Source organism: Calidris pugnax, unplaced genomic scaffold (genome assembly GCF_001431845.1).
Source record: "Calidris pugnax isolate Ruff unplaced genomic scaffold, ASM143184v1 scaffold42, whole genome shotgun sequence".
In the NCBI taxonomy this organism is placed as follows: domain Eukaryota; kingdom Metazoa; phylum Chordata; class Aves; order Charadriiformes; family Scolopacidae; genus Calidris; species Calidris pugnax.
Window position 1 is genome coordinate 15,042,198 of NW_015090920.1, and position 26,686 is coordinate 15,068,883.

At 37.8% G+C, this 26,686-nt stretch overlaps 1 protein-coding gene across 4 annotated transcripts in view; it reads left to right on the forward strand.

The window, feature by feature from the left end:
* Positions 1-26,686, forward strand: part of SEC24D (SEC24 homolog D, COPII coat complex component) — a 57,452-nt gene that overhangs the window by 2,110 nt on the left and 28,656 nt on the right. For 2 of the 4 annotated variants that reach the window (XM_014949922.1, XM_014949920.1), the window contains exons 2-8: positions 2,663-2,857; positions 4,795-4,921; positions 7,061-7,209; positions 9,225-9,494; positions 10,253-10,374; positions 14,017-14,128; positions 15,465-15,592. In XM_014949922.1, coding sequence (XP_014805408.1) covers positions 2,707-2,857; positions 4,795-4,921; positions 7,061-7,209; positions 9,225-9,494; positions 10,253-10,374; positions 14,017-14,128; positions 15,465-15,592 — 1,059 coding nt within the window. In that variant the 5' untranslated portion in view covers positions 2,663-2,706. Of the gene's footprint in view, positions 29-2,662; positions 2,858-4,794; positions 4,922-7,060; positions 7,210-9,224; positions 9,495-10,252; positions 10,375-14,016; positions 14,129-15,464; positions 15,593-26,686 lie in introns of all 4 variants that reach the window. The other 2 variants (XM_014949921.1, XM_014949923.1) reach the window with 2 other exon arrangements.

The following is a 26,686-nucleotide window of genomic DNA, read 5'->3' on the forward strand; positions in this document are numbered from 1 at the left end:
CGGGCCCCGCCAGCCGGGCAGCGCCGGGGTGAGCAGCCGCGGGGGTCGGGCGGGGGGAAGCCGGCAGGGGCAGGCGGAGGGGCGGCCGGGGAGGGCAAGGGAGCCGGGGGAGCCGCACCGAGCCGGGGAGCCGGCACCGGGGCTGGCACGGGGGCTGCCGGCGTGCTGCCTCACGCCGTTAGTGATAGCACCGGCCGAGGGGTGAGACCTGTTGCTCTGTTCGAGCGACTTAAAATTTTTAGTGAAAGGGGTTGGACATGTTAACAGTTTGCAGGTTTTGTACTGAATTGGAGTGGATTTAAGCTTCTGCTTTCACAGCTTCTTCCAAAATGTGCTATTGAAAAAAAAAAAAAAACACAACAAAAAATGTAACGTATCCATCAGAAAGCTATATTCTGTTCTGTGTGTGTGTGTGTAGGTACATCACACACCCCAAAGATCGTTTGCCAGATTGAGACTGCATTGTGCCTTGGGGAGGGACAGCAGCTCTTCTGAGGTGATAAATTACCTCACACAGGGTCTCTGAAGAAATACACGGTTAAGAGTTTTCCTGCAGTTAGCCAAGAATGTGATCCTCTATTTTTGATCCTGTTATCCTACTTCCTCATGCACATAGTGGAGTTTTACATCTTCATAGGGATATTGGTGCAGTAGAGCTTTGCATAGATACAGCAGTCCTCTGAAAGAAAAAAAGGTGACAAGCTGTTCTGTAATTGTGGTAAATTAAATCATGGAGAAGTGCTTGTGTTAGTGTTTTTCCTCAGAATACGGGATGTGAGGTAAACTAGAGTTAAGAGAGACCGGGGAGGGGGGGAAATTTTCATGTTCTTCTTTGTAATGACATTGTAGTAAACAAACATAGGGAAAGATCTGGGTTTAGTAGCTCTTCTGGTCTTTCTGATGCAATTTCCAGAGGTAATCTGTATGTCTGTTGTTAGAATCTAGTCGCTAAAATCTTGGGTGATCAGTTCCTATTGATATTTTTGGGTGCTGCCTCCAAACTTTTCATTTCTGTTGTATATATACGTAACTTGAGAAGGGATTAAATATGCTCAATAGGATCTGAAACTATATTCGGTAAACATATATTATTTTGCTTATGGTTAGAGTTCCTGTCTCTCTTCAGCACAACCTCTGTGTGTTTATGCTGTCTGTGGGAAGTTTGACGTGGCAAGATTTTGTGTGAGTGAGTAAGCTGTGGAGGAAGTAGTTTCCCCTGGATGCTGTCGTAGCTAAAGGTGTTGGCTGTTGCAGATGCCTCAAAGTGAAAATCTCTTCCTTTATATATATATATGTAAAATTTATGTCTATGCCAGTGTGTAGGTAATTTAGTGCTGACTTACTGTCTTTTGGAGCAATGAAGACTCACGCTGCCACGTCTCTTCTGATGGGGGCAGGGGAGGGAAGAAAGTACAGCTGGCAGCACAAAGCCTCTGTTTAAACATATTATTTTTTTTCTTCCCATGTTTACCTTGTTAACTAAGAAATAGAGGACTACTCCCGAAGATTACCTATCTGAAACTGTTTAATGCCACAACTGAGAAATCTTCTGGCGTAGCGAGGAGTGTGGTTTAGAGGGTTACATGGGCAATGTGTGAGGAGGACTAGGCCCTGTACCCAGCTCAGAGTGATTTCTTGTCTGATGTGGAAGCTTGTGGGTTATTTTCAGAAATGTATGTTTCATATGAGAAGCCTAGAGATGGGTTTTCTGATAGAGTTAGTTTTTCTCTACTGACATATGCCAGAGCAGCATGAATTTGTCTGTTGTGATCTTGAAGCTGTGTATAATTTTGAGGTGCCTTTGTGCATCCTTCTGGAGCACAACTCCTGATTTACTGTCATCCAGTTTGCATACTCAAAGATCACTCTATGGCTCAAGCCTAAGAATTGAAATTAACTGAAAGCTATTTCAAGGGAACACTTAACATCTGAAATGCTAGTTTAAATCTTCAGTTCTTTGGAGATGCCTGACCTATGTACTTGGGACTCTGCAGAACTAGTAGGCTCTCATTCAGGGTTTGGATCTTCAGGATTTCTCAGAACAGTTTTCATTTAAGCATCAAGAAACTTAGTGGAATTCTGTTTTTGTTAAATTCAATATGCAGTCAAAATAAAAATCTCTTACATGGAAAAAGAAAGCTAGCTGTCAAGGCTACAAGCGTACAACTTCAATAACTTTTCAAATCTCATGGTAACAAGGGCACTGTATCTGAAAACTAGTCATATGAAATAGAATCATCTGGTTTAGTAATGCAGAATTCTTCGGTTTTTCTAGTTCTAATCTTAAACGATTGCAATTACCAGGATATTCTTTCCTGAAAGTTTCCTAAAAATTTATTTTATCCTGCTCAACAAAATCTGACTGCAAGAAAGAAATTGTCTTGTGAATGCTATCATCATTAGAAAACTTTTTCTGGATTGCTTTTAATCAAATTCTGGGGTTTTTTTTGTTGGTTTTTTTTTTGGGGGGGGGGAGGGTTCCCTCCTCTTTAACAACAACAGAATCAAGATGTGGGAGTGTAGGGAAAAGTTGCCTGGTAATGGCAAGGACAACAAGGTTGTTTTTTGCCCTCAGGTGTGGCTTTTTGGGAACACAGTTCACAACCTTTTAAAACACACAAAGAATGAAGATTAGTAACAGCTGTCACTTTCTCTTATGCAGATTCTTAAAGAGGACCTGATACTTGGAATGAGAATATTGCCATCATGAGTCAACAAGGCTATGTTGCGGCTCCTCCGTATTCCCAATCCCAGCCAGGAATAGGAGGCTTTTCTGCAGGTTTTGGACCACCTAATTCTTCACTTCATTACGGGCATTACGGGGACCCTAACTCCTCATACTCAGCACCTCCACCAAGTATGAAATTGGCTTAAATTGTGTTTTTAGAGTCTGTCTTTCTATGATGGCATTTTACTCTTTCTTACAAATGTCAGCACAAAATGCTCAGTTTTACACTGCTACTGCAACAGGATCCTGTACTAGCTTTGTTTGTGTTACTGCTGATGCTCAGACATTGATGCAAGATGGGTACCTGACCTTCCTGAGTCAATGCCATTGTCCAGGAAGCAATAAGCATCAGTGCTAATGCTGTATTATGAGTAATACCTAACACAGACAAATATGAAAGGGGTGATTTCTGGGAATAGAGGACTGTTTCTCAACTCATGTTAATGGCAAGCAAGCTCTCAGAAATGGATTGTATTCTTCACAGTAGGACCCCTGCTGAGCACAAACTTGCCTATGAGTATGAGTTGGTGTTTTCCTGATTAAGCTTGCTTACTGGGTGGTGTATTTGGATAATGAGTGGTAAGTCAAGCCTATCTGCTTTCTAACCACTCAGGAGACAGTTGCTTTCTATGAGGAAGGGCATTTGGGTATAAGCAAGGGGGATATTTGCTTTATTTCTATCAGCATAATCAGCTACAGCTAATGTAATTGACGTGCAGCAGATAAACATGACCATCTTTGCCTCTCCTTTGCTTTTCATTAGTTTGAACTTACTGATAAGTGGCTTCAGATCTTTTAAGAAGTATATTATATAAGTATATGGTGTCTTAAGCCTAAAAATAATAATAAATCATTTGAGACCATGGAATTTAAGGCAGTTTGGCTGTATGCAAGTCATGCTGGTCTAATTTCAGTAGAGTCAAAGTGGGCATGCTAGACTAGTGAATTGGAGCTGCAGAAAATATCCAAAGAATAAGGTTTCGTCTTCCCTCTGTAAGTCTACTAATATACATGACCAAAATAGGGGGACAGGAAGAGAGACCATCTCAATATTTTGCCTGATTTCACAGGGAAAAATGTCTGAAGTAGTCTGTAAAGCGTCTTAAAAAAGTGTTCGTTACAATTTTTAATAACATTTAGATTATGATAAGTTACATTAAACTTAGTATTTGAGATGGTGGAGTAGAGTAATGGCAGAACTAAGCATCTGAGTGTATTGAGTTTTTTTAAATATTCTGGATATCCTTGATTTTTGCATTATCATGAAAACAGAAAAAAGAAATTGCGTTACCCAGTTTCTCTAAAACTTCTTAAAGACAGCAGGTGTTGTGTTACCTTAATCCAGTGCTGAATACAATCAGGAGATAGAACTACTTCTGGTAATTGGCTTATTAGAACACTTATGAAAAATACCAGTTTTGGTACCAACAAACTTTTGATGTTAGAGTAATTTAAAGGAAAATAATTCAAGAAATACAGGTTGAAGAGCTGTTTGTTCAGCACTGCTGTTTACATAAATTACAGTCTCTTCACAGTCACTGTTCTAGATCTGAATTAAGAACCATTTTTAGCATAGCTTTGCAGGTTCTACATGTGGATGCCTTTATTTTTTTTTTTTTAAAGGTTGTTCCAGGTTTTCTTTCTGACTGTTTCTTTCTAAAATCAAAGGGACCTCTTGCTTCTATCTATAAAGATAACTAGGTGATAGGGAATTGCCAGTATCCCAAATTGAATTGCAGGATCTATTCATTCTTACTTCTTTCTTACTGTTCCTCTTGAGTTCTTTTTCTGGAAAGTTACCAGCTACTATTTGCTTCCTTTTTACTGTCTGTTCTTTTTCATACGTGCTTCTATACCTGATGAAAAATCTTTCCTTGCTTATGAAATCACAGAATGACTGAGGGTGGAGGGGACCTCTGGAAGTCATCTGGTTCTACTCCCCTGCTCAAGCAGGGTAACCTAGAGCCGGTATTCTTATTGCTAGAGCAGGGGTGTACACTTGTATTTCTTGCTGATCTTGTGCTTTCTTACAGGGTTCTTAGATAGAAGTACTTCATTTTTTGCAGGTGTGTCAAAATCAACTGTGCCTTTTGGAACGTCAGCTCCTGTTGGGCCTCCACCACCTGGTACACATCAATTCAACCAGAACAGCTTCCAAAATGGGCCCAGTGCACCAGGGCAACAGCCACACAGGTGACAAGAATTAGTACATGAGATCTAATCTGTTTGACCTCTGTTACCTCTCTTTGGCTGCTTCACTGACATTTAAGTATGGCATCCATTTTATCTTCAGCATTTCTGACTTACTCCAATTCTGAATTGGATATTTTAGTTCATTTCCCTGTGTGGTGTTAAACTGCCAGATCAGTGCGTTCTTAGTCTCATTAAGTTCCGTTTTACAGCAAGTCGGGTCTTTATCATGAATTGTTTGTTTTATTTGTAATTATTATTTCTTCAAAGCATCAGTAAGGTGTTTTAAGTGCTGTTTGATATAGAATTAACATTGGTTTTTTTTTGTTTACTTTCTGATGTCTTAATTCTTCTTTGTTGTGAGGTACCAAGAAGTTGTTTTTTAAAAATTAATAGTTGGGAGCAAGTTTTGACTAGAAGCTAGTGCATGTCTCTGTACTTCTGTCTCCGCCTTGTTAGGATGTCTTTGCTTCCTTGTTGTGAGATCATAGCCAAGGCTCCATAGGATACTTTAAAGACATTTTATAAGACAGTCTTACTCTCGCTCCTCAGATGAATGACTGCTACACTTTTTCTTCGATCTGAGATTGACTGTGAAGAATTTATTTGAAGTGCTATTTTCCTGTCTCCAGAGCTCACAGGAAGAAGTGAAGGAGACAGGAGTAGGGGAGGGTGAAAATAGGGACAGGTGGAAGCTGTAAAAGAAATCTCAGAAAAATGATCATACAAGGCGATAGCCAAGCTTTACACAGTGGTTATATTACAGGTAGTTATAAGTGGATAAATATGCTTTGCTCTTTTATTTTATTCTGTCAAATGTTAATTATTTTGCTCACCTCCCAGGAGGGGTGAAATTATAGCTGTTTTGGTGAGTTTGACACTGTTTAAAAACATTCTTGTTTTACTTCTTTAGTTTTAATCTGCTTCTATGCTTTTTAGTTGTTGCATAGTTATTTGTGTTCAAATAAAGTCATGTATGTATTTTATTAGGCATCAAAATAGGTAAATCTGTTTGTTGTCTGTGTGTTTTCACTATGTAAGGGAGGACCCAAAAAGACTGGCAATCAATTGTAAAAGACAGTGTATTAATGCATAGGGAGAAGTGGTTGTTGTCCTGAAGATGCAGCAGCAAGGCGAACAGACTCAAGTTGACGTGACCAACCCAGCAAAACACTGATTCTCTTTCCTAGCCTCCTGTCATTGCCCTGACAGCTGCATCTCTACTGTTTTTTACCTGATCTTATTTTATTCCCAAATTACTGAGAACTGCTTTTCTAGGCTGGGAAGTTTCCACATCAAAATTCCAAGGAAAGTGAATTCTACTTCCCTTGATATAGCTAGGCCCCTCCTCAGTTTTAGAAGTGGTCCTAGGAAAATCAGTGTAGATCTTTGGGAGATAGCCTGATGTCTTGTTTTTCCAGAGTGAGATAGTGTGGTAAAAAATGTCTTTATAAAATACACGTTACCTCTTTCTTTTCTGTAGTTGTTTTTCTTGCATTCATGTTTTTCTGTATCTTATAATCATGAAGCAACTTTTCCCTACCTGCTTCTTTTTTCCTCTTTTTTTTTTTTTTTTCCCTCTTTTTTCCTACAGAAAACTCCTTAATAGTTTCTCACTTCATTTTCCTCTCTTCACAGATTTTTCTCCTAATCTTCTTCCCCCATCCCCAGTCGGGAACCTTCCTTTATAAGTGTGGAAACAGGATAGAGTGATGCAATGTGTTCAGAAGCCTGTGTTTTCTTAATCTTCAAACTTTCATATAGTTTTTCCACCCTATCTTCGCCATGGCATACTCTCTCCTTGTTTCTAACAAGTATGCAAGCAAGCATGTACTTTTTTTAAGCATTTTCTCTTTGCTTCATGACTATTTTAATGCAAGTATACGTTTTCTAAGAGAATGTGAGCAAACTCTCTTAGTGCAAGCAAGCATGTACTTTTTTTTTTTAAGCATTTTCTCTTTGCTTCATGACTATTTTAATGCAAGTATACGTTTTCTAAGAGAATGTGAGCAAACTCTCTTAAGAGAGTTTGTGTGCCCTAATTAATTATTTCAGTGCTACCCTTGAAAAGGTATGAGACCTTCTAGAATTATGATTGGTTGATGTAATTTTTTGCATAACTGCACTAATTTTTCCCTATAGGTTTCAAGGCCCTCCACCTCCAAGCAGTACAGGACCTTCCTATCCTCCCTACAGTCATCAGTCACAGCCAGCCTACCCAAATACTGCGCCCACTTCATCTACAGCACAACTTGCTAACCAGCTCAGCAGCATGCAGATAAATAGCTATGGTAATTAGTTTAAGCTGATCTGATTAACTTTTTCCCAGTTAAAGCTATTAAGACTATCAAAATTAGAAACTTATTATAAACTTCTATATAAACAGAAAATGAGATCTTTGACCACTATCATTTGCCGAAGTTGTAAGATTTTTTTTTCTGTCGTATTCCTTAAATCAATATTCTTGGGATAATTCTGAATTGATGTTTGATGAAGCTTCTGTAAAAGCCAGCTATCTTCTCAGGCACTTCTCAAATTACTTGTTGATTACTTGTTGCTTGTCAGTAACAGCCAAGGCATTAGCCAATAATATGCAGACAGGGTTTCATTTTTCTCACCTTTTTAGAGTTTCTCTCTGTTTTGAAACTATCTTATTCTTTTTTGTCCAAATCTTGTAGTTTATTTTTTCATTTAATTTTATTTCCGTTTATTTTGAGGTTAAAACATCTCAAACGTGAGCCATGAGCTAAAGATGTGATCATGCAATTCTTACATGTAAATTACTTCTCACCACTGATTTTCTGGTTTGTTGTATCTGTGTGTCCTGAGTATTTCCTGGGGAAATTTACCATTTCATTTAAATGGAGTGGAATTCAGTTAGCACCTTGTTTTGCTGAGGCAGTGTGTTTAGGAGGATGAATTTTTTAAAATGAGGATCACTCTAGTGGTTATCTTTGTAAGATGTGTAAACAGTTCAGGCTGCACTGATACGATATCACTGTTCCCACACTGGCTTTATGATTTGCTGATTTGACTTGAATGAAACCTGCATAACTACCATAGGTCTGACCCTCTGTTTGTACAATTGCTTGTGAAAACTTACACCTTATTCACCTTAGAAAAATTGATTTAGACTCAAATTCAGCATTGAGATACTGAACTGCAAGTGCACAATTAACTCAGACCTTTTTATGCAGGATGAGGTGTGACCCAGCCCCTCTAGAGCATTTAATGAATAGCAACTCATATTATTTAGAGCAATTTTTCTTTCTTTCCTGCTTTCATTATATTGCCTTCAGCAATAATTCTGTAAAAAATAATCTTCCTTATCTTGTTACACATTGGAAGGCAGGGGTACCCTTCAGATCACTGATTCTTTACAACTCTGCCTCTGTGTTGTGTTTTGTTCTTCTTTCCTTAGCTGTAAGTCTAAGTTGGTGTAGCTTGACAGAGTGCTGAAATTCACAGCTTGTAAAGCTACTGGAGTGATGTTTGTTTGTACCAGATGAGAACCTGAGCTCCCGTTTTGCATGTGAATTTTTTTTTTTCAATGTGTCTAACAGAAGATGCATTTCAATAATCGTATATTAACACATTGGTCCTTTTGCTTCAAACCTAATTTTGGTTATTTTTTTAACTTTCTTGAAAATTATTTTGCTTTGTCTTTGGGGAGAAGCTTGACTAAAAAAATGTAAGTTTTGTGAAGTAATAAGTCTCAAAGGGTCCTCTTAATTCTAATTGGAATCTGGATCTTATAAACAACAAACTGTTCCCCACTAGTATGTACAACGTAATTGCCAATTCATCTTTTTGCATCAAAAACAGAAGATGGTTGTAAACCAGATAAAATTAGTAGATTTATTTTCCGTCAAACCCATCATGGTGAAATGCGAATAGCAGACTAACAAAAACATACCACATAAGAGAAATTGGTTATTAAAAAAAAAATGTTGTTTCACATTATAAGATAAAATATTATTTCAAAAGCAAATAGTGATTTATGTGTATTTTAATCAAGAATTGTCAAAGGTTGGCTTCCCTCTCTCTTTTCTCATCCACCCCAGCTGCAGGGTTTTATTGAAAATAGAGCCAAAAGAAATAAAATTTAATGTCTGAATCAGTTCAGACTTAAATTTTGAGGTCAGATTTGTTATGTGAGCAGGCATTCAGGATCCCCCTAATGCAGCATTGTCAGTATGGGATACAATATTGCAAATAGGTTGTAAATGTATTGAGCAGAAGTAGAACCTCCCACATACCTATTAGGTTATCATTTTTGACTCAACTGACATAATTTCTTGCTCAGGTCCTGGCACTACTCCGAGCTCTCGCATGTCTTCTGGGCCTCCAACATCTTTTCAGGGTCTACAACTACCACCACCAACCCAGCAGCAAATCACTTTACCACCTGGATCACAGGTTCCTCCACCAGCAAATAACATGAATGGCCTTTGTGCTCAACCATCGTTGCCTCCTATGGCCAGACAAGATGGAATCCCTGGACCTGTCCCCCCGACTTCTAACTTGCAACAACTTTCAGGACAGCCTCCAGGGCCTGGATATCATCCTCAGCCAGGTAAGGAAGGATCTTGGTTAAGTAATTGAAAACAAAACATGCATGGAGAATCAATGGTGGAACTGTAATCATTCCTGGTTGATGTTCTTTCTGCTAACTTGGAAAAATGAAAATTTAATCCTCTTTTTGTGGAATGGAAATGTTGACATTGTCAGTCAGTACCTTCAAGGCAGGTTATGCTTTTGCTCAAAAGTGTAGCACTCTGTTGAGACTGCAACAAGAAAAATTACATTAATTTGGATAAGGAATAGAATTATTTGGTTATTATAGAGAGAGGAGTTTTTCTTATACTCTGTAAAGGTATAGAGTGCTGTCTGTCATAAGCAGCACTCAAAAATGCTTTACTATAGCAGTAAAGAATTGTAACTGAATACAATTATTTCACCTGACACAGGTGAGTAAAACAGTTATTTTGACAACTAGAAACCCAGCTAATGGGATCAGTTGCATTGACTGATGTTAGGGGAGAGATTCTCACTGATGTAATGGCCTAGTTTGAGTAGTTGTGGTAATCTCTACTAACTGTCCTACTTGACATATACCTGAAAACTTTGGAGCCAAAGTTGTCACACCTGGCTTAACTTTAAAACACAGGCTGTGTGGACTAAAGTAATCCATCTCTTTTACTTGATGAAAACAGAAGGGAAGGAAAAGCTATATTTAGCTGAGTAAGAATGAATTGTATGTCAAAATTTGATGCTAAAAATTGATAAAGCAACTTAAATACTTCAAAGGAATTGTCATTTGTAACTCTACAGCAAACTACGGTCCTCAGATGGCAGGATCTCAGCTGTCTTATCCTGGTGCTTTTCCTGGGGGTCCGGCACAACTCGCAGGTCCGCAGCAGAAGAAACTTGATCCTGACTCTATTCCAAGCCCAGTAAGTGATGTAGCACTAATTTTTTTTATCTTAAATGCACTAGAAATTTACTGTTGTAAAGGAATGACAGTGCTAATATTGTATTTATTTTAGTTGGTGGGGGTTTTTTTGTAACAGAAAATTGCATTTACATGGCTTGATTCACAAGTTACCTTCCAGTTTTTGCAGTTTCTTAATTACATACAATTTTGTACTCTGTGCTGTCAGATTTGGATAAATTGGTGCATAACATAAATTTTAATACTGAAGAGGCTTCATAATTTTACCTAACGTGGGAAATACCCATGACTCCAAATGCTTTAATAGGAATTCTCAACAGGATTCTTAGTATGACAGTGAGCAGTACTGAAGGATTACTTATGTTCACTGCAGTTTATCACCTTTCCTTTTCATTCTGGAAAGTGAAGGCTTAAATTTAGCAACAGATAGATGCCTAAGTAGGATTTGTGCAAAATAAAGGTATATGGACTCTAAAACCGCAATCCTGGAAATGCTGAGAAGTCCCATGTTCAAAAGCTACCTCACTGTTTGATTTCAGGAGTTTCCCAGGCAACTAGAATTTTTTACCTGAGCACCCCTCCAGTTGCTGCAGGCTTGTGAAGATTTCAGTAGCTTGGAATATACTTAAATATTATACTTAATAAGCTTCATACAAGTTGAAAAGGCTCAGCTGTTGAAGCACACCCAAACATGCACTGGTGGGACAGTGTCTCCTCTTCTTAGAAAGGTGTTAGAGAAAACAAGGTTATGGTTGTGTCCATCTTTCTTTATTAAAGCAGGTTAATTGTTTCCCAAAGGAATAGCTAGTCAGATGCAGGTTGCATTTAACTTCTTTATTGAGAAGAGCTGATTGAAATAGAGGGAGAAAATGTGCTGAGCTCATGGGGAAAAGACATTCTGATGCACACACTTATACTGGTTCTGGCAATCATATGAACAGGTCAAAAGGTCCTTGGAGAATCGGGATTCTTGAAGCAGGCTGCATCCTGCAGCTTTGACCTAGGACTTTCTACTTAAAAAAAATGTATTAACCACACACTGTAAGCTAGCCTGGGTGAAGGACTCTTCCGCTTCTCTGCTGAGGCAGTATTGCTGTACGGGAAAGAATCTGTGTTTCACTGAGATGAGGGAAAAGCATTTGTGTAAAACCTGACACTGTCTAGTAGAGAACAGCCCTGCTTCCTTAAATTGGGCTATTCTTTTGCCTTTATAGAAAATACTAATTGGTTTTATCCAGTGATGGTTTTGATGTAAAATCCACAAAATTTTCAAAAAATGCTTGTTGATAGTCACTTAGAGGTTAATGTATTGCAATTGCCTCCGCTTAAAAGCAGTTTTCAAGTTAAATATAACTGAAAACCCTAGTGAAAAAACCTGGAGTGCCTAATTAACAAATTCCTTTAATTGATCAATCGTTCATAGTGTTTCAGTATGGTGCTTTTTACATAAGATGGACAAAATAGTCTTGTCTAATTAAAAAAAAAAACGGAAAAAGTGAAGGTGGAGAAGGAGGTCTGGCATGAAAGCATGGACTGATGTCTTGTTTCAATTACACATGTAGAATAAACAGCCTTGACTATGACAGCGATGTTAAAATAGGTTAAAAGGTTTGTTTAAGCAGCACAGAGAGGATCAAAATGACATGTTTAAAAGAAACATGATCTGGGTCAACGTCTGTAAAGGGCAAAAAGCTAAATCAGAATGAGGAATAAGTATGACCATGTGTATTTCTCTTGTTATATTTACATTATATAATTACAGTAGTGTTGCCAGATAAATTTACTTCTTATCTGTAGCCGTTGTTGATTTATATTTTCTTACATATGTTAGAGGTTGATACGTGCTCTGACAACTTCTATGAAAACTAGCATCTGGGCTTTGTCAACAATTATTTCCACGAACAATGATATATTTAGGTCAGTTAACTGCAGAATGCCATGGCGCATTGATCCTTTGCAGAGCTAAGTCTGAAAGTGGTTTGCTTTCTTCATCCAGTGGACCTTTTTATAGCAAAACCTTTTTCCTTCTAATACAAGAGTTAGCAATAAGCGTACAAGCCAAGGAGGCAGGGAAAAGTAATCAAGCAGAAGATATAACAAGCTCTCTGAGGAATGTATTGTATATTTAAATTGCAATACAAAAAATTTATTGAGAAAAATAAAAGTTACAGGCTTCAGATTATTTCCAGTGTGTTAGGAAATACCTCTTGGACAATGATCAATAGACTCTATGTAACTAATTTTGTTTTTTGTCTCTGTTTGCTTTCCGACAGAGGCTTCTGAACTTCCCTAGCTATTATTAGAAATTCATGTGCAGTGTAAAGCTACAGTTCCATGTGATACTAGCAGCAGTGGCAAAGCCAGTTTCAGAAATTCATTGTCTCATTCCTTTTGCGTCTCACAGCTGTTCAGCTACACTCTAAACCAGATTCCTGAAAAGATACCTTTTTTGAGGGAAGAGGAGGAGTAATGGTATCATCTCAATGATCTGGTTTATGGAGTGAAACAAAATACAGCTTTAAATAACTTCATTTATATCCTGAAAAGTATCAAACTTAAACAGTGATGAGGGACTGTGCAGAAATGGCAGGGGAGGAAGTGCAAGGGAGAGGAATTTGTTTAGTAGTAAAGCCAGCTTCATGAGCATTTCTTGACATTACACTGTAAATTGCTATAAACTAGGCTTCAACCACGGTAAATCTGTGCATGATCAGAGCTACCTCACTTTAATAAAAGTTTTCTGTGACTGCTCTCCTTTACTTTCGTTCTAGGAGGAAGCTCACAACATGGTAGTCTGACCTAAAGAATGAGAACGCTGAGCTCCAATGCTGAGATACTACCTAATGGCCAGCAAGGAGGCCATTTTCTTAGGAGTTTAAATTGCTGCTTTCTAAATGGCAGTTCTGAAATATAGCTCAGCTAGCAAGATCATATATTATGTAGGTTATTGTTTATTTCTTGGCTACCCTGTGCGTGGAGCCTAGTTGGGAGGAATGAGGGCTAACCCCTCCAACTGTTGCAATCTGATCAATTACCTGTACGTTCATTTATGAAGAACTATGTATAACTATGGTTATACAAAAGATAATTTGCGTTATGTGGCATCTGAGTAAGGTGATGCAATCTTGCACTTCAGTTTTTATCTGGGAGAATGGAAGGCCAAAATCACTAACAAAGGCTTTATTACAGCACCCGCTCTCCTGGCTAGCCTCTCTTGAAAAGGTCTGTCCTCCTAGCTGTCAAAATACTTACTCTAAAAACTGATTTGTTTACTGTATATAGGTCTTATCCACCCTGACATGTAGTGTTACCCCTGAGTTCCAACAGTCAGCTGCAGTTGTAAATGAGTTATACTGTTCAGCTGTGTGTATAGTTTTTCTAGTTGTGTCTCAGAAGCCTGTATTACTAAGGGGCATGGTGTAGGGGATGACTTTGTAGAGTAGGGTAGATGGTTGGACTCGATGATCCCAAGGGTCTCTTCCAACCTAGACAATTCTATGATTCTATGATTACGATGGGTTTATAGCACCTCTGTGTAAGATAATGTCAATAGTGTTACTTGATGTGGATCTTAGCATAACTGTGAATGTAATTAAATGCATGGCTTACCTTTCTCATACTGTTCTTGCTTCTTATTCATCAGATTCAAGTAATTGAAAATGATAAGGCTTCTAGGGGAGGGCAGATCTACGCTACAAACACAAGAGGACAGGTTCCTCCTCTTGTTACCACAGACTGCGTAATCCAAGACCAAGGTAACTGTCCTTCTTACTGATTTGGGAGTCTTTCTACATGAAATAGAAAAAAAAAAAAAAAGAAAAAGACTAAATCCTCAAATTTCTCATCTGAAAATGATGCTCCTTACTTACTCTAAATTGGACATGAAATAGGAAACTCTCTTTAAAGAAAAAAAAAAAAGGGAGGTTGCGGGGAGAAGTGAGAGTTAAATTTTTATACTTTGGGTTAGCACCTCCTATACCCTTCCTGACCTTAAAATTAATATGGATTGTTGAGACAACTTTTAACTTAAATTTTTTCGATGTTTTAAATTTCAATTGAACGTTTTGGATTCTTCTGAAATTTTAAAGCAATTTAAAATTGCTAGAAGAAGCAATGAGACTAACACTGTTATGTTTTAAGATATGAATTTTGGAAAATTCTATTCAAGCAATAGGGGCAGCATACAAGCTGTCTACTTAATTTTTTTCCTTTGGCCAGTGTATCTGTCTTTGCCTCTGCCTAGAGCCTGAAAGTACAATATTCCATGTGCTGCTCTTGACAGCAAACTTGGTATTTTAATACAGATTAAATTGATGGTATTGAGTCCAGCATTCACTTAGCAGTGCTTGGATAAACTATATAAAATATACAAGCATATCAAGACTTTTTGGCATTATCTGAGAAAGGAGTAATGCAGTTCTGATGAACAAAGAAATTCCTTTCAGGAAACTGAGCATAAGTGCAGCTTGGTGGTTAAAAAAGGAGCATAAGTAAGCCAATTTCTGAACTCCTGTTGTCTTTCAGTGCTCATCTGCAGCGCACAGCAATTTTGCATTGAGGGAACTGAGCTAAGTGTGCTCCAAGAAGTGGTGTGGTGATTTTAGCGCACTGTTTTGCAAGCTAAATGAACATGGTGATTAAACACAGGTGTACTAGTTTCTGAATCAGAGCTGGCTCATTAGGGTGGTCATAACAGTAGGTATCAGTCTGCAGCATTTCATTATATACAGCATTGACATTTCCACTGGGGATTTCATCTATATTATTTTATTTTATGGTCTTAGAAACTGTATGTTTCAAACTAATCTCTATTGAGATTCTTATTGCAAATAATTGTGGTGTTTTTCTTGATATGTTTAAATCTCTGCTTTAAAGTCAAACAGCAAGGAAAGGTTTACCCACAGGGAGGGGCAATGAGCTGACAAAGAGGAGAGATGGGCAGAAGTTTGCATAGGAGGAAAAGAAGCAACGTGTTTAACTTGGCATATGCACTTGTTGCTTTATGTTGTTTTGATTTTTCTGGTTTGTGTTTGGGACAGGTGGGTTGCTTTTAACAGTCTTTCATTCTGCATGCTATGTTGGGTGTTTTAGGCCATGCCAGCCCTCGTTATATCCGATGTACTACCTACTGCTTCCCATCATCTTCAGATATGGCCAAACAGGCTCGCATTCCACTGGCAGCTGTCATCCAGCCTTTTGCTACTGTTCCACCGAATGAGGTAAGGACTAGCTGAATATTAGTCCTATGTGGTTTTGTCTACTGAATACTACAAACTTGTTCTTGGTTCTTGATTGGATTGGGGTTTTGCCTTTACCTGTAAAGGAGTAAGAGAGTAGAGAGGTGACAGAAGACTATGAGATGCACTTGGGTCATGATACAACTTCAAGGGATAAAAATCTTTGTTTAGAAAAGATACAAGAGTGACAGCTGTGTGCCCTGAACCGCTAGGTTCCTGGTGTTGCCCCAACTGCCTCTAGTTTATTCCAGCTTTGTCAGTTGCTTGCTCTGCTGGAACTCCATAGGTGTAGGTATAGGCATTAAAAGAGGATGACCACAAACTGTATCGAGTTAATTTTAAGACATGGACTGTTAACATTTTAAAAATGTCAATTTTTGATTCAGTTCTTTAAAAATAATTAAATTTCACAACAGACTGAGAAGATAATGGTATTTTCTATTTGGATGACCTGAGTCATAGAAAGAAGACTAATGTAGCCACCCATTTTTGGCACTCATTTGGATGCACTAACCTTATTAGTTCCTTTTCTCATTTTACCATCTCTAATAGCCCTTTGCATTCTGAAAATATCCCTAGTTCACCTGCAAAGTGTTTTTGCAGATTGGCAGTATTCTGTGGTCTTAAAACAGTTACCCAAATTTTGTGTCATCTCCAAAGGATTGTATCTGTAGCAGGGATAAAACTAGTTCTGAAGTGCAGCATTTATCTGCATCATTTATCTATAGGATCATTTTATTCTTCAGCTCCTGCCTCTTCCATTGAGCAGCTTCTAAGTTCTGCAACAAAGGTCTGCAGAAAGCATTTCCTTTTTGTTTGCTGCACTAATTGACTTTCAGAGCACTGTTTGCTGGGAAAAAACCAGGGATTTCATGAAAGTTGTAGCATTTGATTCTGTCTTCAAAAACTCCTCATAAAATATATGCAGAGAAAAACCTAATGAAAGTTGCACAGACTTTCAGCACTTGGTTTTGCAGTCTTTGATTTTTCTTTAACTTTGTTTTATTACTTGTAAATTCTTAAGGTTTTTTTTAAAAAATATGTTGGAAAAAACCAGATGTTGTTCTTTATCAGGATGGATAACTTCCAATCCAACAGACCTCTGTAGTTTGAATTAGGAGTTTTATTTTAGCAGGGTAGTATGTAGTTATCTTCTCTATGGTCCACAGGGAAATAGGATGTATTACTTATGGTTCTGCAGATATTGAGTCTCACTATTTATCTGCTAGACAGCAATTTTGGGTTTTATTCCAGTTCCTAAGGAAAATGTGCAGACTTGGCTTGTTGCCCCCCTGTATTTTCTCCGAGGTGAACTCTGCTGTTGCTTCTCCACCCCTTCTCTTTACCAGCCAACCTTTGCCCTTTACTGCCCTTTATCCCAGTTTCTGTGCCCAGGTGGCACTTACCGATTCTGCTTTCATGTCAGCCCTTCATCTGTGTGTCTCACTTTCAATCTGCCTCTAGTTATTTATGATCCCAATGCGTGGTTTCCCTGTCTTATGCATAGTGTTTGGATAGGGATCAATGAATTGCTAAAACCTAGATTTCTGCTGAATATGTACATTAGCAGTATCTACAAACACTTGTACTTGGCCAAGTTCTGGAGGGTTTTCCCAGGGTTGGCAGAAAGATGTACTCGGTGACCCACCAGTTCTGAAGTGTTAGTGCTTTCAAGCTGTTGGAAAGGTCAGTGGAATTCATTAATCTGTAAAGAGCAGTATATGTTTTCCCTAGCCTCTTTCTTGGAAGATACTAAAAAAACTCTGAAAAAGTTCTCTCAAAATTGGCAAAAATCCAGCGTGGAAAATTTTAGTATGAACAATTATAGCTTGGTAAAGTTATAAGAACTGAAGTGTTGCAGTAGGAAGTGCTCGGCAGTCTTAGCTGAGGCAGTTTTTCCAAGGCTTGCCTGTGCCCTTTGTCTTCACTGCTGCTGCCAAAATAAGATCTTGCTTTTAAGATCTCCTAATAAGAATGGTCTTCCATATTGGATTTATAACCACTTTAGTTAATTTGAAAGAACTGTTTGTTTTATAGAGGTAAAATACATTCAGGGACTTATTTGTGTTTCTGAATTTCCTAGTGTGGTGCATGCTGCCTGGAACTAGTGACTGCAAGGCACAGGACGTTCTTCATTTCAGAATATCTAATCTTTAAGTCTATCTGGTTGCCTTTAAGTGCCTTTTAACAATACATGCTCATCATATGCTACAGGGCTCAGTACAAAGTGGGAATCTGTCTAATCTCTTTATCTCTTGATAAACTGCATGTTGTACATAGTAACTGTTTAAAATAACTTTTGTTTTTCCTAGCTTTTCAATGAATAGTTTGTCTTCATTCATCTTTATTGCATCTTTAGCTGCAGATATGTCTCTGTTTCTGCAATTTCTAATACACTCAGTGTTAGCACCCAGAGAATTTCAGTTCTGTTTGTTTTCAAGGGAGGAGGAAGAAAAGCAATGGCTACAAGGGTTTTATGGACCATGGATGTGAAGTGGTCACAAATGGTTTATTTGGCTGGTAATATGGTTAGGAACAGCTGAGAAACTGACCTATCTCACTTGAACTGTAAGGACTTCAGCAAATCTACACAGTATACATAATCCATTATGCTGCATATTACATACACCATGCTTTTGTGTGTTAGTAAAGCCGTATGAAAATAGGTATGGGCCCTCAGGGTCATTCAAGTCGTAATAGACTTACGAGTGTTCCATATATATAATTCTTAATTGGTTTTTTGCTTTGATCATCACTTACACTTGAGAACAAATTTAAAATTGTATTTATAATATATTTGCATTTTCAGTTGTCTTTTGCCATAGAATTCATGTCTGTCTGTTGGGTTGGTTTTTTTCTCCTATGCCATTACTGTACTAAGGCAGTTAGAAACAAAGGATTCCAGCACCTCTGAAAGGCAAATTCAAGTTCATTAGTCACTGTGGATTCTTTTGGGGAAAGCAGTGTCTACACCTGGGGGCTGCTGTCCTATCTTCAAAAGTGTAGTGGGAACGTTAACATACAAAATGAATAAAAAAGTTTAACTAAGTCTGGTAAAAAAAACTGTCAGGAGCTGAGAAATACACAAACTTGAACAGGGGCATCTTTTGAAGACAGGTACAACAGATATCTCCATTTCCAGTAAAGAATAGGATGCAAATTATCCCTGTGGGAGAAAGTAAGAACACAAGTAAAATCATCACAGTGCTAGATAAAGGTGTTAAATGAAAATATCTCATGCATGTCTATGAATAAGTGTAAAGTGTTTTGTTGTGGAACCCCAAAACAAACAAAATTTGCCCCTGCAGTGGGAGAGAACAAATTCAAAACTAGAGAAATGTAGTGGATTGAAAAGATGATGATACTGTTGCTTTATACCCTGCTAAAAACTCTCCAGGCAATCGAGACCCAGTGGAGTGGTACTGTGTCTGAGAAGTTCCATAGTATCTAGAAGTCTGGTGGAAATTCTTATTTGAGAGGACACAAGACTGGTATAAATTAATACAAAACAAGATCTAAAAATATACCTATACCAGTAGGCTGCAATATCAGTCTTCACACCAAGAGAGGAAAGCTCAACTCCACAAAAATATATAGTTGAAAGTGTAAGAAAGATGTAACGCAGCTAAGATGCAGGATTTCACGTGCTTACATGTAATCTGGTAAAACTGCACAAAGAAAACTTTCTAGAAAAATGACTATAAAAATTTAAATAGTGAAACTGGCCACACTGAAGAAAAGTTCACAAAGGAGGCTTTGCTTCTGTAATGTTAAATCACAAGTCAGAGTGAATTTAAGATGTAAGTAGAGACCCTTGAATAGAGATCATTGTAGGGTTGTGCTTGATATCCCAAGAGCGGCTAACTTAGCAACAATGGGCGTATATGCTGAGCTTCAGGAGGGCAGAGCAGGTGAAAGGGATTTGTTCAGTCACACAGTCTCTCAAAGGTTACTACAAAAAAAACCTACAGCCAATCTAGAAATTTATAAACTAGTGAACATTACATATATGCTATATATCATTTGAAACAAAGGCTGTTAAAACATTCATGTCTTACCCCCCAGCACCAGTGTCTTAACAGCTCTAGACATTTCTGAATCTTATCTTAACCAAGTCCTTATTATTTCTCAAAAGTAACAGTTCATTTTCACTCTCCTGATTTGGATGATCTATGGAAAGTATTTGTTTGTTATAGATTGAGAATACAGTATCATTGTTTGACAGAACTTATTTTTAGTCCACTAGTGCTTTAGCAACAGTCTATAAAAATAAACTAGCTCTCACAGTTATCATCATAGACCAAGCCCTACATGAATTTGTTTTGGAGATGTATGAATGTTTCCAGAGCCTGAATAAACCATGTGATCTTGATTTAACATTTAATACTACTTGCTAGTTAAGAAAGTATTTAATGTTGTAAAAGCAAATATAAATAACTCCAAATAATTATCCATAGCTTTAAATATTTAAATATCTAAATTACCACCTTCTTTGCTCCTTAGTACTGTTTTGTGTCAAGATTCTCTACCGTGCTCTTTCCTGCTCTTTCCTATTTATATGAATTGTTTTTAAGAAATATTCATTGGTGGGACTTCAATATTTTACTTCTCATTTTCTCCTCCATTAATTAACTAGTTAAAAGATAAAACTGGAATGGAATTACTTCTCAGAAATGCTGATGTTCATGAGCTAAAAGCCATTTAACCTTTTGGGGATAGTGAACTTTGATGACCAGTGCAGCAGAGCTGTTTGGAAAGCCATGGTTTTCATCATTTTGGTTGGTTGGTTGGTTTTTTGAGAACAAAGTCAAGTACCAGAGGGTGAATTTTCTTTTAGACACCAAGTCTGCTCCTTTTGATTTTAAATAAGTCATTCAAATGTTAAATAAATAAGAAGAATTAGGGAAATCCCAACACTCTTGCAATCTACCCTGGACTCAGTGGGAACTCGGATTCTGCTGTCCATTTTCTGTAGCTAGTAAGAAGGGTGAGCAGGGTCTAGCTCTGGGATCACTCAGTTGTTCTCTGTAAAGTTTGTTTTTCTATTGCTGCCTTCTTTCTTTTTGGACACTGGAGCTTATGTAAGCAATTGGGTTTATGTACAGTTCAGTACATAAACTGTGTTCAGTACATAAACAGTACATACACTGTGAGTCTTTTTAGACAGGAATTGCATGTTTGACAGTAAAATTGTTCATACTATAGTAAGCTTTTTTTTTAAACGATCAAAAGGTGTTCATTTTAGGAAAACTTTCTGAAGAAAAGGTTCTGAAAGAGAGATTGGTGACACTTTTGCCCTGCTGTCTATTTTGAAATGTCTCATCCTTCTCAATGTTGGCTTGTAACTTGGTAACCCCCATATGTACTTGGGACTTGACATAAGTGAGATTCCTCTTCGTATTCACAACTACTGGAAATGAATTATCAGAGCTCATTGAATGTTTAATGACCTTTTTCCTTTGTGTAGACTTCATATGACCCTTTATATCTAGGTTATTAAAAATTAATTAATGTCTGTTGACAATACTGGACTTCTCTCCAGTGTAGGTAACAAAAGCTTCCTCCTTTCAAATGAGTATTCCACAGCAAAACTAGCAGGTGTTTACCAGTGAGGAGATAATATTTTGCTATATCTGAATTGTAAGTGGGACAGATTGCTTTGTATGTTCTGGTCTCTGGATTGTCCAGGATCCAACAGAGAATGATTTTGTCAGTGTCTTTGGGGTGCACTATCAAAGTAATCTATGCTAGTTGTCGTGTTTTTCTAAGACACAGTGAGAGTAGAAGCCCTGCACATGTTATATAATTTAATAGTTAGGATGCTTGGTCTGATGATGTTTCACCCTCCAGGAAAGATGCTTTTTCACTCTCCAGGAAAGATGGACTGACTACCAAGCTCTTTCCGAGTTTGTACAGAAGAATTTGTTGCCTCTGTTTAGACTTCCGCAGTTGGAAGTTGGTGGGCCAGAAAGAGAGCACGTGCACCAATACCATGCTGCAGATTACAGCTAGGCCAGTTAGTTTAGGGATAGCGCCATGCTACCAGACATTCTTTCCTGTTCTTATGATGGCCTTGGTATTTTTACAACCAATCCATTGTTGAGCTATTTGGAACAATCAATGTATACGGAGACTGTCAGGTAGCATAAACTTACTGGTAGGTGTGAACCTAAGGACTATTTCTTCCATTTTCCAGATACTAAAATAAAGAAGTTGCATCCTTGTTGATGGCTTCATTTGGGAGAGAACTGTGAGATTCCAGTCTCATAGTTCAAAGTCTGCCTGGGCTATGGAGCAGGATGCTACGTGACGATCTTTGTTGCTTTATCAATACTGATTTTTTGGGGTTTTTTTCCTTTGTGTTGTGTTTTTGTTTGTTTTTTTTTTTTTTTTTTTTTTTTTTTTTTTTTTTTTTTTTTTTTTTTTTTTTTTTTTTTAACTGGCTAGTGCCGGGTTAATGTCTGGAGTGCCTGACTCTCTCATGGATGCTATGGAGAGCCCAGAACTCTCAAGCATCTTCAGGTCCCTCACCCAGAACTGGAGGCCAGTGCCTGTAAGCTAGGTTTCACAATGCCTAATTTAGAGGTTCATAAATCCTGTATTAGATGAGGCTTTCTTTATGGAGTACGCCCCGTGCTAGTCTGCATTTGGTAATAAAGCATTTGAAATTGGATAGCTTCCCAAGACTTCATCATCTAGGAGAAAGTTTTTGTTTTTTTTTTCAATTATACTCTGTAACTAGAATGAACTTTCAGAGCCAAATTTAGCAAAGGCTTTTGCAGCAAACCTTTTCAATTCAAGTAATTTTCCTGTTTTGTGGTGGTGGGTTTTTTTTATGCCTTTTTGGTTTTAGCATACATTTTAAAATATTCTTAAAGTGTACTTTTAAAAATATTTCTGTAGTCTGTTGTTTCATGCACCATTGTTACTGGGGTAAGGAGGTAATTCTGAAAGAGATGAGGACAGTGACTTGAAAATTTGACATTTATATAAACCTAACTCATATTGTAATCAGAGTTCCTGGATAATTTCTTACAAAATTGAAATTTAAACTGGGAAAATGCCTTTATAAAGATACTGTAATTAGTTTCTGATCAGTTGGAGACTGCGTCTGTTCTTCAGAATGGTAATAGCAGAAGAAAAATCCAACTAAGCAACAGTATATATAGAAGGGATATAAAAAGTAACATTCAGATCCATTTACTTAGCTGGCCAACAATATTGATAATTTGTTTTGCCAACAAAAATGACACTGAAAAAAATACTTTAGCTATTGCTAGATGCCTCTGTAACTCAAAATGACTGCTTGAATGGCATCTGCCATTCTGCGTGTGTGTTTTCCTCTATGGACTGCATGTTGCTCTCCTGAAATGATTTTTGTCTCCTCTTATGCACTGGCCAAAGGTGACTGTAGCAACAGCAGTAAATTAAACATTATAAAACTGGGCAAGCTCTAATGTTAAGTTGTCAGAGATGTTACTCAAGTTACCTAGGAAACTTCAAAGAGTCAGAACACTCTGGCATTTAGTAAGTTCAGGAGGAAAAGTTTGTGTTTTGCTTTTTAAACTGAAATTGTTACAGCATTTTCAGTTTATATGAATTATACTTATCTATATTAGCGCAATATTTTATTTTGATTGCAACCATGTAAAGTGGGTAATTACATGGAAAAAATATTTTTTTTAAAGTTGAATAGGAAGGTGATATTGGGTGGGGAGGTTGTGGTTGGGTGGTTTGGATTTTTTGTATCAAACAAACGTTAAACCAAGTTACATCTATGGGCCCAATCACAGCAGGTTCTAGTGCTGTCCTGTAGAAAAACTGGAGAGACAAAGCTTTCCTTTACGGAATGTCCCTTCACTGATTCTGTGGGAAGGGAAGCTCCTCTTCTTGAAGGACAGGAAATAGGTGGAGGGAGCTGCTTTTTCATATGGTGTTTAACAGAATTTGATAATCTATGCTTGCTAAATAGAGGCATAGAATACCTCCTCAGCCCTAGAGCAAGGAGCAATAGAACAGGTCTGTGCCCTTCACAGAATTGCTTAGCTCATAACTCAGTTTCACACAGCCCTGTACTTGTGACACTCAGCTATAGCTCAGTGTTAATAAAAGAGGGGAGAGTGGTTGCATACACACACTATTAATGTTTCAGTGCTGCTTTTTGTTCACATAACAAAAAAAAAATCTCCTTATACTTTGTAGTTACTCCTGTGGTAATTAATTGGTTAGCTATAGTTAGCTTGTGAATAGCATGACACTTTAAGTATGCCCAGTGCTTTCTGATTTCAGTGGAAATAAATTAATTAGCCTTAGAGGCATCTGTACTAATAAACATTGTTCAAGAAGGCCTGCAGGTAAGCATAAGTATCTTATTCACCTCCAATTAAAAACACTCCTAAACTTGGATACGCTTTTTTCTAATTGAATTTCCTTTCTTTGATATGTTTGACTATACAAAAACAGGAGCAAGAGACTTCCTGTTGTAGAAAGTTTTCAAAAATGCAAACACAGGTAGTCAGTATAAAAATGTATATGTATATATACACACGCATGTCTGTCTACCCACCTATATGTGTGCGTATGTGTATGTATAAAAAGAAAATCCCACATATTTGGTCTCTAAATTTGACGATAACCCAGCCCCAATCCAAAGTTTGGTTTTGTTTTTGTTCTTGCTATAAAGACATGAGTAACATTGATAATGTTCTTCTTATGCAGAGTTTAATCTAGGAGAAGTGTTGCTTCAGAAATCACTGTGCTAGGTTTAGATTTATATACAAACTTAAAGATTTCGTCCTTAAACCTAGAGCTGCATGTTCCACAAGCACTATTTGGAGTGTTACTTGATTGGCTATCCTAAGGATATTCTAGAGCATGTTAGAAACAGTCACAGCTGTGTTTGCATTAAATGGTATTTGATATGCCAATTTACCCTTTATCTTTGCATGTTATAGGCTGGGCCTGTATTTTGAACGGTGGTCTTAGATTTACCATTTATTTCACAATCTTGAAAATTTTTATGTGAGGGTAAACCAACGTGGATGTGGCCATACTGCACAAGTAAGAGACTTGGCCTGTCAAAAAGCCAGTAGTATTTGGAGCCCAAATTCTGTCTGCTATTTTGAAGATCCTCTGGAGCACTTCTGCAGTGATCTGCAAAAAATAAAAATGTTGCCTGAATGAGGTGTCCTTAAGGTGTCTAAAATATATTGCTAAATATCTTTTATTTTGTTCTGTGCTGAATGAATTTCAAACCAGACAGAGAAAAATCACTGAAAATCAAACTTCTGTTTTCATTGTGAAACTCCTGTGATCAATAAAGCTAGATACCCTCGCTTGTAATTACTACCTACCATTTTTGTGGAGAAGCCTCCTAAAACCTGTTATTTTTCAATAGTTTTACAGCTAGTGTAATAATCATGCCTAAAAATCTCAGCCAAGGACTGCAGTGCTGGACCATCAGTGATAGGGATATGTGGGAAGTGGAGCTGTGGATTAGTACAGGCATGAATCCGAGACCTCTCATGTGATTGAACGTGTGCGTATCGCCCTCAAGGGTGCCAACAGGAAGTGTGGGGGGGGAAATGACATGACAACGATAACACTGTCCTAGGGTAGTTTTGTCTGTCTCTTACACCTTCCCTTGTTCCCTTTTTGTGTATGTGCCACTGCACCAGTGCATCCCACTCTTGCTAGGATGAATATAGACTGGGCTGAGACAGGTCTTGCTTGAGACCTGATTGTTTTAAAGTGCTAACATTTTGAAAGTCTGTTGTTCAGCACAGTTTTTTCATTATCCAATTTCACACTGCTGCTTATATCATCAGTTAATCCTGGCTGCTGACCTTCACTTGAGATACAGCATGTCCGTACATCCAAATAACAGTCAGCACTTCAAAGCTGAGAAGTGCTGGGGAGTGCTGACTTGTTAACGCTTGGTATTCCTGGGATAACTTGCCTCTCCTAAACATGGATAGTACACCTTTTTCCTTTGTCTTCCCCCTGCCCCTCCCCACCGCTACCCGTATGATACAGAAGTTCTTAAGAAGTAAGCTAACTAATTTTGGTATTTCTTTACATCATTATTACATGTATTTTACCCCCATCCTCAAACTTTTTAAAATCCTCCTCAATATTGAGTACAGTAGCCTGTATTCACACTCTTCATGCTGCCAGTCCTATTCTGTTAGTTGCAGTAGTCCCCTTAAAAAGGGAATGCTGAGTAAGGATTTCAAGGATAGCCTGAGGTACGATCCACTGAAATCACTAACTGGTTTTCGGTTTGTTTTAGTACATGCTGGAGATCATCTCCCTTATGCAGTGTCCACTTGAAATTCAGCTACCATGCCATGATACTTTTTGCACTGCTGAGTACACAGGTGAACATTGAGCCTGGGTCTGGAGGGTTTTTGAGTTAGAAGGTTTGAACGTGCTTCTTGCATTTTCTTGTGATGAGTTAAAATCAGGATAGAGCCAAGAGATACTGCATTATGTGGTTGATGCTTCAGCAGTGCTGCAGTTATCCCAAACAAACAAAGAAACAGATGAAAAAGGACTGTTACAAAAAATACTTGAACCTGTTGTGAACCCTGCAGAGGAGATAGTCCAGATTGGCTTGAGTCATCAGCTGAGGAAACTGACAGTGTTCAACATCTAAAATCCAAGAATAGGCAAAATAATTTCTGTCTTCAGAGGGAATGGCTTCTGATAAAAGACAGTAGGAGCATCACAAAGGGAAATGCTTTCTTGACATTTTAATGTGAATCAGTAAAGCAACTCAAAGCCAAGGGATTATTTGTAGACTGGTTAATCTTTCTCAAAAGCAATCTATGATGATATAAATAAAAGAAAACAAACCCCTTCAGCGGTCCTAGGAAACAGAGACAGTTTGGTTCATGACCTAGTGTTTTTCCCAAAAACAGTGCTACATTTCAAAATTCTCTTTGATTATCCAGACGAGTTTTTTCCTCATCTTTTTGCTGTACTAATTAAATAAAATTAACTTGGGGCAGTGTTACCACACTTGGTCAACAGCCGCCTTCTCTGTTAATTAGAAAGTTCTATTGTATAGCAATC